Genomic DNA, 18335 nt, shown 5'->3' with positions numbered 1-18335 from the left:
AACCAAATTGCAGGGTACTTTAAGTAAAAAATACACACTTGAGGGTGTCTTTCTAAAGTTCAACAGGATTAAGTTTATAATAATCAATATTTTAAGCCTTTAAAAACAATATCTCTATAAAAGAAGTCTCAAGATTCTAAGCTGTAAAGATATGGCAAAATGTCAATTGTATAATTTTGTGGTCAAGCGTTCACTTAAATACTGTCAGATGGGACTGAGAACAACACGTGTAGCTGCCATCAATACATTAACCTTATGATACTTTTTAAATATTGAGTATCATGAATAGAATGCGAATATAACAGCATGCATGGTGTGGGCGGGATTTGGGTGAAAAAAAGTGAAGACCATACAGTTTCTCTAATAAACATGGCAGGCGGCCAAAAGGGAGACAGTGCGGCAGGGATATGAGTGGTTTAGCAGTCACAAAACCTCCGCCATAATCCTCCTCCTCCCCTGGGGAAGCTGTTATTTATAGCCGTATATATTTTTAACCTACTTTTCTCCTAAATAAAAAGCTGAAGAAAAAGAGAAAAAGGGGAATGCAGCTGCCTGGAGGAGTGCGTGTACAGAATTTATGGCATATTGAGCAAGAAACAGCTACAGAACTTGAATGCAGCGATTACAACACAGCAAAGTCTTGTTTAAGACTTCATTGCACTGATGCCAACTGGAGCCTGGCAGGAAAAGTCACATTGGAAAACCACACATGAACATTTCAAACAAGCCAAAGACTGCCACTAAGAAAATTCAATAACGGTGCCAGCTCTGGCAAAGACTTAAGACATCTACAAGCATGACGGATGAAAGGTACCTCATAGTGCTTTGAAGCTTTTCAAGCCTGCCTGGTCAAAATATGTGCAGCATGCACTTGAATGACACCAGAAAGTGGCGTCTACTCAACGTTCCTAACTGTCACACATCATCTCAAAATAACACCTCATGAAAAAAGAGCCTTAAAGTACCTACATCACCAGACCAAATACTTCTAAAAGGCTGTGTCATATTATGCTTCATTCCAAGTGAAGGCTGTGATGGTATGGATTTTTTTCTTGCCGTGGTGAAAGAGCAACATATCCGTATCGTTTGGTGGTTTAGCGCTCACAGCTCTATGCCAAGCCATACTTGTCTTCCTAGATTGCAAAATGTATATATTTGCACTCTATAAATGTACATTTTGCAATCATCCTTGTTGAGATTACCACCAAAGTTGTTGAAAAACTAACTTTAATTGCATAATCTAGGTTGCAAAGTCCTTTCTGGTACATACACTCCCACCAACACATCCATCTAGTGCTTTAACAATCAAAGTATTTAATCTTAGGCAGAAATATAAATCAATTCCAAAGCCGGAGGCACCTGCAGCAGAACCACTGGGGAAACATTAATCCACTTTAAAATCAGGGAGCTAAGCAGGAAACTTGAGATAGCATCAATCCACAATCTCTGAACACAGAGCGTGCCAACATAATTGTCAAAGTTACGACCGGATCCATAGGTGTGCAGACCTGTTTTTTGCGAAGCTTGCAGATCTGCTGCTCCACCATGGTGATCTCCCGGTCCACGCGGTCCATGTTCTGGATCAGTTCCTCCTTGGAGAAGCGAGCCGGCACCAGATCCAAGTCAGGGTCCATATGGACTGGGCTCACAGGGGAGATTGGCTCCAGCTTCCCCATGGAGCTTGCTCGATCCTACAGAAGCATCAAAGAGAGAAAAGTGACATGCTTAGACAGGGCTCTGAAATAACTTTTCTTTTCTCCACGGAAAAAAGTAGTAAAGTGATTATTGTTCAAGTGACAATTTATTAAACAGTATAGGCTAATTTCATATTTCATATTTATGCTGCACAGATGAATGCTGTGTGTCCTCCTTACGTCCATTGTTTTCCCAACCTACTTCAGGTGAGCCCACAGCCACAACTAGGTGTGTGAATGACGCATTAGGTTCTTAAATTGTATTTATTTAGAGGCTGGGACCACTGGGGGCGCTTGGGAGGATTATGGTAGGGTGTAATCTTTACAAGCACATAGGGCTGGATGATATAACAAATCATTTAAACAATATAAAAACATGTCTGTGGAATATATTTTTTTAAATCCCTTCAAATGTTGTGTCAAAAAAAAAAAAAAAAACAGTGGACGAAATTGCTGTACAACAATATTTACTTCATTTGGGCAATGAACATTGCACATGGGAGCGAAGTTGGAGTAAACCATAGAGCTGTTTTTTTTGCTAACATGGAGAATTGGTTACTTTTCCTTTATTGAAATTACCAGAAATCATGCTCTTTTGAAATATATACAGTCAATGAAAAATTATTAGACCACCCTTGATTTTTTTCATTGCATTTGTTCTAATGCCTGGTACAACTAAAGATAAATTTGTTTGGACGAATATAATGATGACAACAAAAATAGCTCATAAGAGTTTAAATTAAGAGCTATCTATATAATATATATATATATATATATATATATATATATATATATATATATATATACATATATATAGATATAGATATAGATATAGATATAGATATAGATAGCTCTTAAATTATATAATATATATAGATATCTAGCCATTTTCCATGTTTTTCTTAATAATGACTTTGGTTATTATCAATGAAATGACCTATGTAGGGATAGAAGATTTTGGCCAGCAGTCCTCATAAAACTATTTTAAGGGGCATATGCAAGTGAAATACTCATACTGTATGGCCCTGTTTGATGTAAAAGAAATGTATGCGATTCTGATCAATTGTACACACCAGCAATACAATAAATGAAATCTACTATAATCTGAAGGGAGCTGGACAAATGAGGACAAAAAGGAATACCGGTATTTCAAAAAGTTATTTAATGTAGTAAGAGAAGTTTACACCATGTTTGGATACAACTGATTATAGACGGTATCTAATACACAATGGAGCATATTTTGATATGCCTTGACAAGCTCAAAGTAATGAACTTGCACACTGCACTTCTCCTGCTAAAAACATCCCTGCCTTCCACTGATTGCAAGACCTGAAGGTTACTCCACAAGAAATCATCCAAACACAGTCTGTGTATCCTTTGGGGAGGTAACACACGCCAGTAATTAAGTCTTCTGGGTAATGAAAGCCAGTGTAGTGGCTCAGTGTCACTAGACCACACTAATGAATATGAGGTCACAGCCTCCCTTGCCAGGATTATGCACAAGAGCACTGGCAGCTGGCTCGGTTTAAAAGACTTTGTTTGAAATGTGAAATACTGAGGATGTAGGGGGGAAATCTGAAGGGTAGTACATTGTGTGCAGATCAAATTCAGGAGGTACTTATTAGTGATGTCTTCTGGCAAAAAATGGAAATGGTGTGTGTCTGTCAGTCACACTATACACACTGCTGTTCATCAACTGAGCAGCTGTCCTGATGACAGAGAGAAGCAATACATCAAACCATTGATCTTCAAAGCATAGTGCACTGCTCCTAAGTCAAAATATGCATTCTGTGAGTACACACTTATGATATAAAGCCCTCTTCAGTACAGTGCTGGATCATCCCTCATCTAAATAACAGAATAATTCATAATAGCTTTTTAATGGATGCTGTGCTTTAGTTCATCTCAAAACTGCTCAGTGGAAGCTGATTGGTACCAGGGGATTGAGGTAAGGCCTGCAAACAATTGTTTTTTATTACCGATTAATTCATCTACAGATAAACCTTCCCTTCACTAATCACTTATTCATTTGGTCAATAAAATGTCTGAAAACAGTAAAAATGTCAAGCACAATTTTCCAAAGCCCAAGTTGACATTCAAACTGTCTGTATCGTCCAGCCAATAGAAAATGAGAATGAATCCATGTTCATGGGCAAACTCTAGATTCAGTCATGTGCCATTGCAGAGGATAAGAGGGCAACTAGATGCTGTAATTCAAAGTAGAGCCTGACCTATATGGGTTTTTTTAGACCATTGCCAACACTTATTTTAGGAAATTCATGGAAAAACCGATATGATGGCTGATGTAGTAAATTTTTTGAGCTGGAATGAAAACAAACCTTTTTAACGTGGATTGTGCATTGATTTTTCACCACTCTACAAACGTACCCAGCAAGCTACTTTCTCAACCATGAAAACTTTAAATAATATTTAACATTATTATAGAGTCAATTTTATAAATGACAACTTTAACTAAATAAAGAATGAGTAGGAATAAAATAAATAACGAAATAAACATCATTATTGTTCGGTTTCAGTCAATTTCTGACTATTTAAAAAAACATTTCAAAAAATTAATAGTGAACACTATTTCTAAATCATGGCAAGCAACGTTTTCGCATTATATATTGTGTAAAACAATTCATATTGGACGGCATATAGAGCGTTATCGATAGGCCTTTGATAGGTCAATATCAGCCAATAATTGCTCTCCAATTTAAAGCGCACCGTCAACCTACCAGACACAGTGGAGGGTAAAAAAGGTTGATCAACAGAAAAACAATCGCTAACTATATGATAATACATCATACATTCAAGCAAATTTTCATGTAAAAATGTCAGACAATGCCGTTTTCAGCCTCTCAAATAGGGAGATTTTCTGCTTTTCTGTGTTTTATATCATATTAAATTGAACTACAGGCTTTGAAGTGACAAAAAAAAGAGATTTAAATGCATCACCTTAGACTTTGAGAAAGTGGGATGGATGTTTCTCACCATTATCTGAAATCTTATAGTCCAAATAATTAAATTGAGAAAATATTTGTCAGATTAATCAAAAATGAAGAGTCCAGTTGTTTCTGAAGTGAAAATGTTCAATGGTTTACTGTTGACACTTTGAGTTCTGCTGCCTTCAAAAAGAACAGCACACCAAAAAAAGATCAGATCTGCTTAAGGCAATAAGGAACCCGTTCACATGCAAAGCAAGAGTGTAAATGGAGTTGTTGTTACATGCACCTGTTTATCTAACAGCCGTAACACATGCAAATGACAAAAGAGGGGCAGGATCTACCTTTTGCTGATTAGTGAGTGTATGCCTGTTCCTACGTTCTGCATGTATGTGAGCATTCTCGAGTTATAGTCTCCATAAATGATGGCGTGTGTGTTCCAGCTTGGGTTTTGTTCTGCGTTATTTTTAAACGTCTGAAATGAAAGGTTATGTAAGTGAGCTAATCTGGACTAGGCAGGCTGCATTATAGCCCCGTAGACCTACTGTGATTGAAAATGTCAGTGCCAGAGGATGTTGAGGGGCTGTGCTAGATCAAGAAGCCCAAAGTTTGCCAAAGCCAGTTAGTCACAAAAAGTCACCATACATTAATATGAAAAAAGAAAAAAAAAGCTCCTAGGATGGCTCGACTTCAGTCTAGAACAGGGTCACTGAATGCAAATAACACCACCAGCCTCCTGACATGTGTTCCAGCTCAGTATGCCAGAGATTTCTGTCAGGGGACAGAATCATGGTGATGAAAAAGCAGATAACATTACACAATCTGTTTGCTTCACAATCCCAAGGATTTAAAACATTCAGAACATAATCTGGAAAAAAGAAAAATGCCATCATTGAATAGTGTGCCGTTTCTTTATGTGAAACTTGAATTACTTTCATTCTAGCCTTTGTTGCTGCAGTTGTCTATTGGTAATGGCATTTGTGATTATTTTTTTTATACTGTCGTCACTTTGTTCTGCTGACAACTCAAGGACAGTCAAGTGTGTGCAAATGTTGAGAGTGTGCACTTAACCATGAGGGATTTGATGGTATGACAAAACTATGAGCAGTCTGCCCTCCGGTCCTGTGCCCTACACCGTCCTCTGTTCCTGTCAACAGTACAGCAGCACATCAGCAGCTACTACACCTGTGACATAGTGTAGAAAGGTCACAGGCCGATAGCTAAGCCCTTGGCCCCGCGCAGCTTACATCTTATATGCCCTCGACGACCCCGGTCACTTTTAGAACATTCCACTGCATGAGGTCTCGGGCTGTGCATGCATCAGGGTTTTGTTTTAAATTACCTCTGGGTGTTGTAGCGTGTCTGTGTAAATGTGTTCTGTTTAGTAAGCACCAGCCTGGGCCACTGAGTCACATAGTCTTAAGTGTATGCATTCCAGGCAACAGTTGAATAAAGCTGTCGACATCCTGTTTTCATGCTACAATGTGCGTGTAAGGGCACAATAGTCCCTCTCATCCAGACAGCAGGCCCACTCTTATGCAGAGTAAACAACAGCAGGTGCACAAAGTTGATGAAACTCAAGTAACTGAGCGACGATTTGCTAACATTTCAAAGCCGAATCTCATCATAAAAGGGAAATCATTTCAACTGAAGAAAATAGAACTGCAATTTGAAGTGAAAATGGTCTCAATGGAGCTCTGTGGTGTAAATAAGGTTCCCACAAGTTTTGAGTTTTTAAGCTAAATGAAACTTTCAAATGCATGAAGATGGTGTAAGATGTGTGGGTGGCCCTGCTGGGAACTTGAAATGTCATCAACAACTTTTGCAGACTTTTGTTGCTGCTGCCTTTCTTATCTTTAGTTCCTTGAGCCAAAATTGATTGTGAACACATACATCAAATCCAAAGCAGCAAAAATTAATCGATTAGTTGTCAATTTAATTAACTATTTTAATAATTGATTTAATGTTCTGAGTAGTTTTAAAGGGGGGAAAAAAAGGCAAAACTATCTGATTTCAGCTTTTAAATGTTTATATTCTCTAGTACCTCTACTCCTCTATGACAGTAAATAGAATGTGGGACACACTCCGTATTTTTCACCATTTTCTGACATCTATAGACCAAACAACTAGTCGATTAATCAAGAAAATAATCAACAATGAAAATATTAATAATAATAATAAATTCTGTGTCAAGTTACGAAAGGGGGATTAATGTTCAGTGGATTTTGTTTTAAAAGCTGGGCTCTAACTATTCATTATTTTTCATAAATTTGCAACCATTATTATAAAAAAAATTCAAGTAATCAGATAAAAAAGAAAATTACACTTTAAAAGTGTCTTTTAAATAATGATTGGTTCCCATGTACAACTTATACTTAAGTATATTTAAAAAAATAAATGAACAGTTTATTTATATTTGCAACAAGTAGGTTACAAACACAAATATGTGGCTCAAACGCTTTTAAACTGCTGTAATCCACAGTATCAGTATAGAATACAGTGTTGTTTTGGTGACATATGACATGTCACTGCTGTTCTCTTCTACTCTCTGATGAACACTGATTTAAAGTCACTTTGAAGCTGATGTGTATTGACTGCTGGCATACATTGTCCCCGATCGCTGAACATCTTGTGTCAATAAGGTCGTCAGTCCAGATACAGAGCTGCCTTTATTATGACTAGAAGTATTGAAAGAACATAAGTTGGGAGGCGTTCAGGAGATTGTGAGTGTATGGGCATGTAGAGCCGTGTGACATTCTGCAAGGTACACTATCTACAGCAGTCAAAATATTTATAAAATACAAACAATAATCAGTTCATTTAAGACAGCTGTCACAGGTTAATCTCTGGTTGTCAATGGGAGCAAATATTTTAGTCTGCAGAGTCGTTCCTTAACCCATTTAGGCCTAAAACGTCTGGATAAAATGCCTTGAAAAACCTATGGGCGATTTTGAAATAACCCCCTAAAACCTGAAGTTTTTCTGGAAATTCAACAGAAGATTTGTCAGCCTCTGTAGCAAATAGAAATGAAATTCAAAAAGTATTTGAGAGCTTATACCCGTGGCTTTCATGAGAAGTTGAGTTTATTTGTCCAAACCTTCAATAAAGTTTTTTTTTTTAAATCAACAAACTCAAATGTTACATTTGACTGAATAAAAATCCTATGCATAATACTAATACATGCCCATTAGCAAGATGCAAACATGATATGACCATTGGAAGAAATAGACATAGTTCTCATTAGCCTACTGTAATAAAAAATAATAATAATACATTTTATCTATATTGCACTTTTCAGGGTCCTCAACGACGCATAAAGTAATATAAGACATAAACAGTCATGATTTCTTATATCATCATCACAATCAATTAGTATTATTATTGTTATTATCTCCAGATGGCCACAAATTTGTCTGTTCTTCGGTGAAAATATGTTGTCTAAAAACATATTCCTCATCCATAAATCCCGGTCGATTGGTTCCGAGGGTTCAAAGTCCAGATCAGCAATAACATCGTCGGTGCTATTTTCATCAAGATCGCTTCCGTCACTTACTTCTGAGCTAACCGAAAATAGGTGGGAAAAAAACTACAAATACTACAAAACAACGCATCTGCTTTCCCGGCCTTAATGGTAGAATAACGCAACAGCGCTCCCGGTTTTAATGGTAGAAATGCGGTAATGCTTTCCCGGCTTAAATGGGTTAAGAGATATTGCTCATTTATTTTCCCATGCTTTCCCATACCTATGTTTTTATGCCTTTGTTCATCATCTGTGAAGTGAAAATATCAGACAGCCAGACAAAGTAAAAATCTGCACCCAGGTCCTAGATCACTTACAAAATCCTGCACCACAGAGCATCCGTCCTGCTGGGCTGCTGACAACATTTTCAGCAGAAAGTCACACTGGATGGCAGTAGAGGAGGATGAATCTGCATCTGGTTCATAAGTAGTTTAAGTAAATTCATTGGCAGTCAGCATCCAAGCTGAGATACAAGAGTTGTGCCTTCCCCTGCATTTTTCATTACCCTCCTCCACTTCAAACACAGTTAACTTTGGTCATTTTGGGTCAACACTTTGTAATGACCAGAGCCTGTTCCCTGCTGCTGTTGTTCCTGCATTACCCACACAAAAAAGTGCAGGGATTCAAATAATGATTGTCTGAGAAAACCTTGAGTCAATTTGCAATGACTCAAATCACTCACTTTTAGCTAGAAGCCCTATACGTCAATACCAATCTCTGATAAGCTAACACTGACTATGTCTGCCCATCCTATGTATTAGTCTGGCTCTAATCACAATGAAGAGCAAACTAACATGCATAGCTCCATTCAGATATGTGGCCAACAGAGGTTAGGCCAGCACCACTGGTCAATAGTACTAATAAGTTGGGCATACTGTGATTAACGCAGCATGATTTTTATTACATCAAAATATAGATAAATGTAATGGCTGGAGCAGCTGGTGCCATTGTTTCTTTGTGTCAAAATTTGATTTTTTTTCCTCCACTGGTGGCCGACTTGTTCAACCCCAGCTATCACCAATAGCGCTGTTCCTCTCTGAGCCATCTATCAAGTGTGACATGCATGGAAGATGTTTGAGAGCTAGGGTTGTCAAAAGTATCGATACTAAAAAGGTTGTATCCGGATACAATACTCATTTTCAAAAGTATCGAGTATCTGAAGCTTGTTATCATAGTTGCAGTTTCTTTTTGCACAACAGTTTTTCATTATAAATATTTAAGCTGTGGTTCTCTTAATTTTTACATGTTGCATTTTTCTTGTTAATAAAAATATTTCTGTTAAATTTTGGGGTCTTTGTTTTTATCCTTGTGGTATCGAAAATGGTATCGAGTATCGAATATTTCCTGGAGTATCGATATCGAGTTGAAAATTTTAGTATCGTGACAACCCTATTGAGAGCACTCATTTATAAAAGAACACTCCAAGTAGGGGTGGGCGATATGGCCCTAAAAGAATATCATGATATTTTAGGGTATATTTGCGACAACAATATTCTTACGATATTACAACATACTGAAAAATATATAGAAATATGATTTTATTTTTGTCTGTATAAATCATTTTTAAAAAGTACAACAAAATAAAAATCAATAATACATCTAAAATTATTTTAAAAAATAGATCTAAAATAAATCTCAAAAACAAAAAATTTACTCTCGACTCTTGGCAAATAATATAAATAACCATCTAGGGGGTCCGGGGGCATGCCCCCTGGGAGAAACTTTTGTACTTTTTTTAAAGTAAAATGCATCAATCTCATCCACTTTGAGAGCTAAATGTGAGCAAACACCTCACATAACATTTTTCACAGTCAACAGGGCATGGACAAGGACATGGAGTAGCCAGACATTGTTGAAAAATAGCTGGCTAGAGGGATCTGGGGGCATGCCCCCCTGGAGATTTTTTTTCCATAAAAGCCCAAATTTGGTGCCTCTCACACATTCTATTCCATCATCTAACTGATGTTAATGATTGCATATTTTAATTAAATAGTGTAAAGGAGAATAAAGGTTCTTGTATGTTTTTTTAAGGCATCTTATTTTGACAGTCTTCTTGTAAATTCTGTGGTGGATTCTGTTAATACACAGTGCTCTTATTTTGAAAGCTGCATTGTTGTCTAGGTAATTAATGGAAAACCCTTACGCCAATTCGTCAGGAACTAGGAATGTTATATATATACCGGTATAATCTTGAATGATAGGATATAGCACACCCCTAACTCCAAGTCTCTCATTCTGATATGATCTTATCCCCTATTTGAATACAATATTGGGGTCAACTGCACAATAGTGTACAGGAACAAAACATTGATTTTGTCCTTCTCTGACTCACTGTCCATGTGAGTCATGATACAAGCAGCAGCTTTGTATGATACTACTAGCCTACTCCCTCTTCTCTTGTTGGTCTTTGTCTCTTACTCCTCCCTTCCCTTTCTATCTCTATTCTGCCTCTCTCCATTTGCCCTTTGCCTGATTTTCAGTTGCATCTTTCCCTCCATCCTTACTACCATTTGGTGCACTTGTTTCGTGCAGTGATTGTTACTGACATAACTTATATCATGGGTTTACGGCCTTCTGTGCTCTGAGGGGAATTACTGGCATTCCTGAATATTTCCCTGCTAGCTTAAGAGTCAATGTTTTTTTTTCCTGTACCCTCCGTTATTGGTGTATCTATTTACCATTCCTTGGCTGTCTGCCTCCCCTGGCAGATTGAAGCTCTCTGTGTAATGTCAGGAACACCTCCCCATCAGTACCTCTACACTGCAACCAAGTCGTTTTGATGTGCAATTCGCACAGTTTCATCCTCAGTCTTTTGAAATCTAGGTCAGCTCTATTATTTATTAATTGCTGTTTCACAACTCCCTCAGTCTTCCCACTGCTGCTCACAGAGCTCCAGCTCCTACAATGCAGAATCCCCTTATATGACTTCTGGTGTGATATGTCTAATAAAATCCTTTGTGGCTGTGAAGGAAGCCGGCAGGATAAATCACAACACAAAAGATTTAAAGAATAAGGTCGTAATACTTTCAAGAAATAAAAAGGACGACACCTATACATTATGAATCATAATTTCTCACAATCTCCTGACAAATGTCCAATTCCTGAAGGCACCATCACCGATTTCCCAAGACACTCAAACATAACCGACACTAAAGCATTAATTCCATATCGTGCCTACTTAACACTCAACATATAATTGCTGGTATGGGAATAAGAGAATAGACCAAGCGAGCAAAGATGGGTTGATTAATTATTGCATTGTGTGGCTATGGAGAAACTTACATATATAGTACAGGGGAAATACAACACCTTCAATAAGCTGATTTATGAAGATACTTATCTTTTCACCTACTTAGGTGAACCCCTGATTTTTTACCATTTATTTTTATTTGTACGTGTCTGATTATATCTTTATAACCACCAAGATGTGATTTTAGTACATCAACAACAAGCATGGCAGCAGAATGTGCCTCTCCTCTTCAATCTTCAATTTTTTTGTGTTTTGTTTAGGTGTGCCTTTTATGCAAAATTTGAAGTGTATGTTTTTGTATGTTATATGGAAACATAACTCAAAAAAAGCATCACAAATATTGTGATACACCCAGCCTCTGTTATCATCATAAGTATACAATTTACATTCTACTGGTTGTTATTCGTAGCCTCGTCAAGTACGGATTATTTGTCATTTGCCTGTTGATCCAGCTGTCCAACAAGTCAATATTTTATGCACTGAATTTTACAATGACTACTGACCTTTGCCATATCGTCACCCCCTCCCAGAGGCAGTTGTTGCCGGTGGGATGAAGGCCTCATCAGAGACTCTGGTCCCATCTCTAAACGAGGCCTTTTGATCTCCGCATACTCCACCTCTGACTGGCCGCTGGGCTCTGGCAGGTACATGTGCTCATAGCGGATATGCTGCTCCTGTCCTCTGCAAAATGCAAAAGTAGCAGATTAGAGAAAGGTATAGAAAACGACTGACAATATTAGATGAACAGTGTAGGCATGGAGTTAAAACTTAAACAGATGAAAGATGATCCAGATTTGCTCATGCAGGAGCGAGGGATTTGTGTGAAGTTTAACTATTTGATAACAGACCAGAATTAGAAAATTATAAGAACTATTATAAAATACAATTCTAAAGTAAAGTCAAATACTAGTGGACTGGGACAATAAAATCAATGGGAAAAAGACAAAACAAACACACATTTAAAAAAAAAACAAAAAAAACAATTACAAGTGTTACATCAAATTGATATCTCAGGTTAATTCATCTGATATGTGAAGACATCCATTACATTAAGACAATATTTAAATTCTGAGCAATAGACAAGGCTTGGCACAGGTTTTGTTTAAACACAATGGCCTAATCAAACCCCATTAATACAGGTGCCATTTAACCACACAAAGACACATTTGTACAAAAGCAAATGATGACAGTTACAGCCAGAGAGCAGGCTAAATCTTTCCTGTTGTATTCAAAGCACACACACAAATGCCAGCTGGCTCGATTCGGTTCAAACAGAATCATCATAAAGTAATCACTGAAAACCCTTTCTTCTGCAAAATGGGAACATGCAATGGGTCACTCGGTAGTGGAAAGTGGAAAGAAAGGGAAGCAAGGAAATTGGAAATGGTGACTCACTGTAACACTACCATCTAATGGTTTTAAATTTAGCATCATATGCTAGAGCGGCTCTTGTGTGGGGTTTTTGCACGCATTGCAAGGCAGTCAATGGCTACACAGTAAGAGCAAAGAAAGTGCTTTGTTTAGATTTGAAGCAGGAGCTATGGCACTCACTATACTGTACCCCCAAAACTGATCTGGATGGAATGCTAACAATTACACTAACAGCCACCGGAGGAGGGGGACGCACTATACTGTAATGTGATCTGGTCATGATGTGCTGCATGTGTGGTGCTAGTATAAACCACATTCTGCATGTGTTCATCACTGGAGAGGGTGGATAGCTACATTCTACAGTGCACCAGTAAAATGGACCCTTGGTGTGTCGTCAAATGACAGCCTCTGCATGTTAACAGCACTGGCTACTTAGATTTAGGAAATTTTATTAGCCCACTTGTAAATGGCTCTCTGTTCTTTTCTGAGGGAACGGTTTTCTCAAGTCTGCCCTGGAGGCAGATGCCAGAAAGTCAGTGACTTTGCTGCCAGTGTCAAAATGGAAGTGGCTTCTGAAGAAAAGAGGGAAAACACAACCATAATTGCTGGTCCAGGCCCACAATGGCCTAGTGTGTGGTTTCTTTATGTGCCAAAGAGCATGGAGCCTGTCTCTGCCTGCTAGTGGGGTGCTGGTGGGTTGGTGTAATGGCCGAGACCATCCCCAGACTATACCGGAGATTTATATAAGAGAGATATGTCATGTCACTTATGTAATATGCGGGGCTAAATCTGCATGTTAAAAAGATGTCATGTGGTGCTAGGGAAGGAAATGGATTGTGGATGTTTATGTATGAGTGATTGCCTAAATAGTACCTGAAAAAAATAGGGGGACAAAATTAATACCCAGATGGTGTGTGAATACTCCCCCCGAACACGTTTTTCTCGCTCATTCAGTCGCACACTTCCTCATCTCCATAGAGGGTTGGCACTTACATAATCACATCATCAAGCTCTAGCCCACCCCCACTCTCTTCCCCTTCCTCCCTCCCTCTCTTTCTTTCTCCCTCTCCCTCTTGTGAGCGTGCAGAATAATCTGATCCCTGGGGAGGATTTGTCTGGAGGATGAGAGAAAGAGATGTGTGTAGAGGTGAGGGGGGTGGTGGGCAGAGTGGGACAGAGGCAACACAACACAAAACAACACAACACAGCACCCCCGCAACTGCTCCATTACTTTCTTACTGGTTTGGGCCTCATTACGACACGAACAAGAGATCATGTGTGCTGATAGTAGGCCGTTATTGTGAAAGCACTATGGCGTTTGTGCTGCTGCCAATCTCTTCGTTGCTCTCCAGAGGAGCGGCTCCACAGCTGTGCACGGCGCAGAGATGGCTAACAGAGAGAGAAGCCAGGCTAACTGCACCACAGCTGGGATGAATGAAACTGAGTGAGTGAACACAAGAGGAGGGACAATGGGTGGAGTCCAAAAACCTTAAGCCCTCAACTTTTCTCCTCATATTGCTGAACAAAAACCACATTACTCAATGGCCCAAACAGGGAAAGACAGGGATATTTACAACCGCTAAATTCTGGATTGTGGAATAAATCTAAGCTGTTTTCCAAAAACGGGTAGGGGTAGGAAAAAACAATCAATTCCCTTGATGGATAAGTTTATTTTGAGCATTCAGCAATGAGGCACTACACTCCTAATAGTGTCCATTACAAATAAAAGAAAAAAACAGGTGTAAATATTATATAAACAACCAAACATACATGGCTATGTCAGTAAATACAGAAAAGGGTTACTAAAATCCAAAGCAGTCATAGTAATATGACATTAGAGCTCGACTGATATATCTGTCATCTGATATTGTCAGGTATCAACACATATGTTGTGTGATATACACTGATATGAAAAACTTTTTTTTACAGAACATAAAATGGATACATTTATGCATGGAGTAATTAAGTAAAGCTGTAAGTGCTTTATTTTATTTTTATTTATAACTAATTTTAATTTCTAGAACTTGTTGACATTGTATGTATAATGTATAACGATATTAAAATCCTTAGTAAGTTGTTTGCTTAAAAGAGAGTAGTCTTATAAGTACTTTTACATTGTAATATTTTGTTTATTCATATATTTTTTGGTTTTCAGTTTGCAATCACATCAGGTTATCCAGTAAGTAGTAGTTTTAGAAAACACAGAAAAATCTTTTCGCCCTGTTCTCCCTCTATCCCTTTCTGTAATAATCCTGGTGTAAAATAAATGTACAAACACACAGAAAAAGTCTATTTTCATTCTAGCTACAAAATTCATTCTATCGGCCACCAAATGAGTAATCTGTGAATTGTTCCCCTCTAAAATTGGCATCTGTCTCAGAAATCCCTCATCAGTCTGCCTCTACATTACATAATATAGAAAGCTATTTAGGAGCATTTGTGCAAATATTGGAAAATACACGATGTAACTATGCACACATTCATGTAATGAGTTCTGTACGGAAGCCCTCAGAATACTGCTTTAATATCCATTAACTACATTAATCAAAGTTCACAGATATTTGTTAATAATCACAGCTATGGGAAAAACTCATTTTGCATTATTGCACCAGATTTGTTTGCACTCTCCTCAGTAATCTGGGCAGAAAAGAAACCCTGTTAAGTGGTTTCTCTGTCTTGTTATGCTTGCTACAAAATGTATTCACTCCCTTTCTCAAGTAGTCTCAGTGATCTCAGACAGATGGGAAGAGGCGGAGTGACTGCGATATTGCCTGGAGTAGAGAGCAGGATGAAACAAACAACTAGCACAGTTGCTCACCAATGATTATACTGTTGTGGTTTTCTGACCTGTAATTAGGGTGCATTTGGAGCATTAACTAAATAGCACATTTGCACCTTGTCTTTAGTCCAAGACAATTAAGGAGGACATGAAGGATACATAGATCTGTCATACTGAGAAAGATTAATGCCATCCTTCAAAGAAAGTGCAGCTTCCAAGGCCACATTAGTGCTTAAATTCTCTGTCTGAATGTGAACAACCTTCAGCTTGCTACAAATGGAGACATGGTGTGCAGAATTACTGAGACTTATAAAAAGACAAGCACACATCTGACTGGAGAATAGATTGAAAGATTGCCAAGGCTAGAATTACACTATTCAGACTCTGAATGAGAATGTAGAATGAGGGCTTCAGACTGGATACTAAGCCCTAAGCACTAAGGAATGCTGAAGGCCTGATATATTCAACTGAAAGCCTTACCACTCACACACCGCCAGCAAGGCCAGCAGTTTATTTTACCGTCTCCACAAAGTAAGGTGGGCTAAGTACTAGTCTCCTCTTTTTGATACGATGGTTATTTTTTATTTACTGAAAAACAGCCACGCTTTTCCACTTTAGAAGTTGCATCAGGCATCCCTCTTGAAGAAAGACGCACCATGTACACTGAGACTGACTGCCAAAACACCAGTGATTAAATGAAGGGTGTCTGCAAATTATGAGCTGGTGGGTAGCAGTTGAACAGTGTGGTGGTGTTTATTTCTATGTCAACCAATGACCCAGTGTTCCCAAATTGTAGGACAAGGCTATGCTAATCGTTAAACAGGACCAACACACAGCTCTGGCCTTTACATTGAAGACCATAATCCCATCTGATTGATAATTAAAGACGCCGACACAACACGCAACAGCCACACGCGGTGACAGAGTCGTTCTACCATCTGCTGTCTGCTGCTATATCTCTGATTCATTGCAGACGCAAGGGGACACAAATTATTTGACATATTTAAAAAGACTAGCCCTGTTCCACACCCGATGTACTGTATGTGTAAGAAATATCTGCCAAAGGATTTCTAGGAAAAAAATCAACCCCCTTAAAAATTCTTGCATGTTTTAACATATGCACAAAAAGAAATATGCCATGACAATCAACTGAGGAGAAAAGAAATTCTTGTGACTTATCCTCTGTGCATCATGCAAAATTCATGGCAAGCACATAAATTATTCACAAGTACTCATCCTCAAAAAAGCATGGCAATATAAATAATAAACAACTTTGGTAGGTACAAGACCTGAGTCTCCAGAGGGAAAGTACTATGCCTACAATGCTTTGCCTGACTTACTGTTGGTATATTGGTTATGGCAAAACTGCAAGCTCCATTGCCCCGCAGAGCCGTTTAACACAACATTACAGAGGAACGGCTTGCGGATGCCAATTACACAAGGATTACACTGGGGGAGGGTTAACAGGCAGAGGCTTTAGTAAAATAATACTGCATAAAAATGTAGCCTGCATGACGCTTACATTGAACATGCTTTGTCCCTCAGTCACCAAGACTCAACAAGGACAAATACATTAAAGGGATACACTACCTTTCATGTTAATGGCATGAAGCTTGTTTTTACACTGACTGACAATATGCATCTTGGATATGAGGAAATGTATGAAACTTAAAATGTCATGGTATCTATAATCCTCAGCAGGGGAGGCTGTTGAATGAGATTGATAATAATATCATGGTGCAACTATTCAGTTAACCCTCTGAACCTTAAGCAGTTTCAGGGCAGTTTCTGCTTCTGTGGTCTTGTTTTTCACTGCAATATATAGATCCTGCACCTCTACAGTTACAGCACAATCATGGCTACAATTAGAACTCAAAGATGTCTTTTGTTTAGTATAAACACACTTATACTGCCATAAATTATCTGTGTACACAACATTTTTCCAAGTGGCCACAAGTCTTACCAATTTCTAGGCCAAAATGGGGCCTGCACGTGCTTTATATACTGAACTATATTTTTTTAACAGCCTCTATTTCCAACCTCTCTCCTCTTCTCCTCTCTACCCAGTGTAAACAGCCTGTAGTGAAGTCCAATTTTCACTGTATATTTGTCATGTGTCTGTCTAAGCAAATTGTTTCATGGGTTCCCAGTTGCACTGAAGAGCGCAGAATTTAAAAGGTCTAATCATTTTTATTTTATAATGGTTTACTTTTGGCAATTTTTTAAATGACATTTGCAGAATAAAGTGCTTTTGATGAAATATCATACATTTTAGCTTCTATTTGGTTACTTGAGTCACACATTATCTGTTCAAGCACCCTCTGAAAATTGATAAAGACTGTTTTTACACTTTCTTTCTATTATAAACTGTTCATATAAAGTTCAAACTATTATATTAGTTTGGAAAATATTTTCATGTAGTTATTTTTGTCCAACTATAAATATTTTCTATTATGTGCCCTGATGCTTTATTTGTACTAAAAGTAATACTGCACAATATGAAAATGAGCACTTAGTACAGCAGTTATTGGAAAAATTACAAATTAATTAAAAACACAATGAATCCTGACACCCTACCATGTAAAACCATAGCAATGTCACTTGTAAGAGAATATGCCTTTAATATAAGCATGGTGCACCTACCTCTCATTCCCAGGCTGAAACTCTGAGAGTAAGGAGGGCCGACGGCGATGGGGCTGGGCCAGGTGGGAGCTGTAGTCCCTGGCATGATGAGAGTGGTAGTCAACCAGTCCCACCTCCTGGAACACAAGCAAAT

General features: G+C 38.2%; 1 protein-coding gene across 7 annotated transcripts in view; it reads right to left on the bottom strand.

Moving 5' to 3' along the window:
• ncor2 (nuclear receptor corepressor 2) overlaps positions 1-18335 on the bottom strand; it is a 101585-nt gene that overhangs the window by 62026 nt on the left and 21224 nt on the right. For all 7 annotated transcript variants that reach the window (XM_059336321.1, XM_059336322.1, XM_059336327.1 and 4 more), the window contains exons 3-5: positions 18203-18318; positions 11913-12090; positions 1509-1691 (exon numbers count right to left, since the gene is read on the bottom strand). In XM_059336321.1, the coding sequence (XP_059192304.1) occupies positions 1509-1691; positions 11913-12090; positions 18203-18318 (477 nt within the window). The remainder of the gene's footprint in view (positions 1-1508; positions 1692-11912; positions 12091-18202; positions 18319-18335) is intronic.

The sequence above is a fragment of the Centropristis striata genome, chromosome 7 (genome assembly GCF_030273125.1).
Source record: "Centropristis striata isolate RG_2023a ecotype Rhode Island chromosome 7, C.striata_1.0, whole genome shotgun sequence".
In the NCBI taxonomy this organism is placed as follows: domain Eukaryota; kingdom Metazoa; phylum Chordata; class Actinopteri; order Perciformes; family Serranidae; genus Centropristis; species Centropristis striata.
Note: the sequence above shows the minus strand (reverse complement) of the source record. Positions and strands in the feature narration are given on the sequence as shown.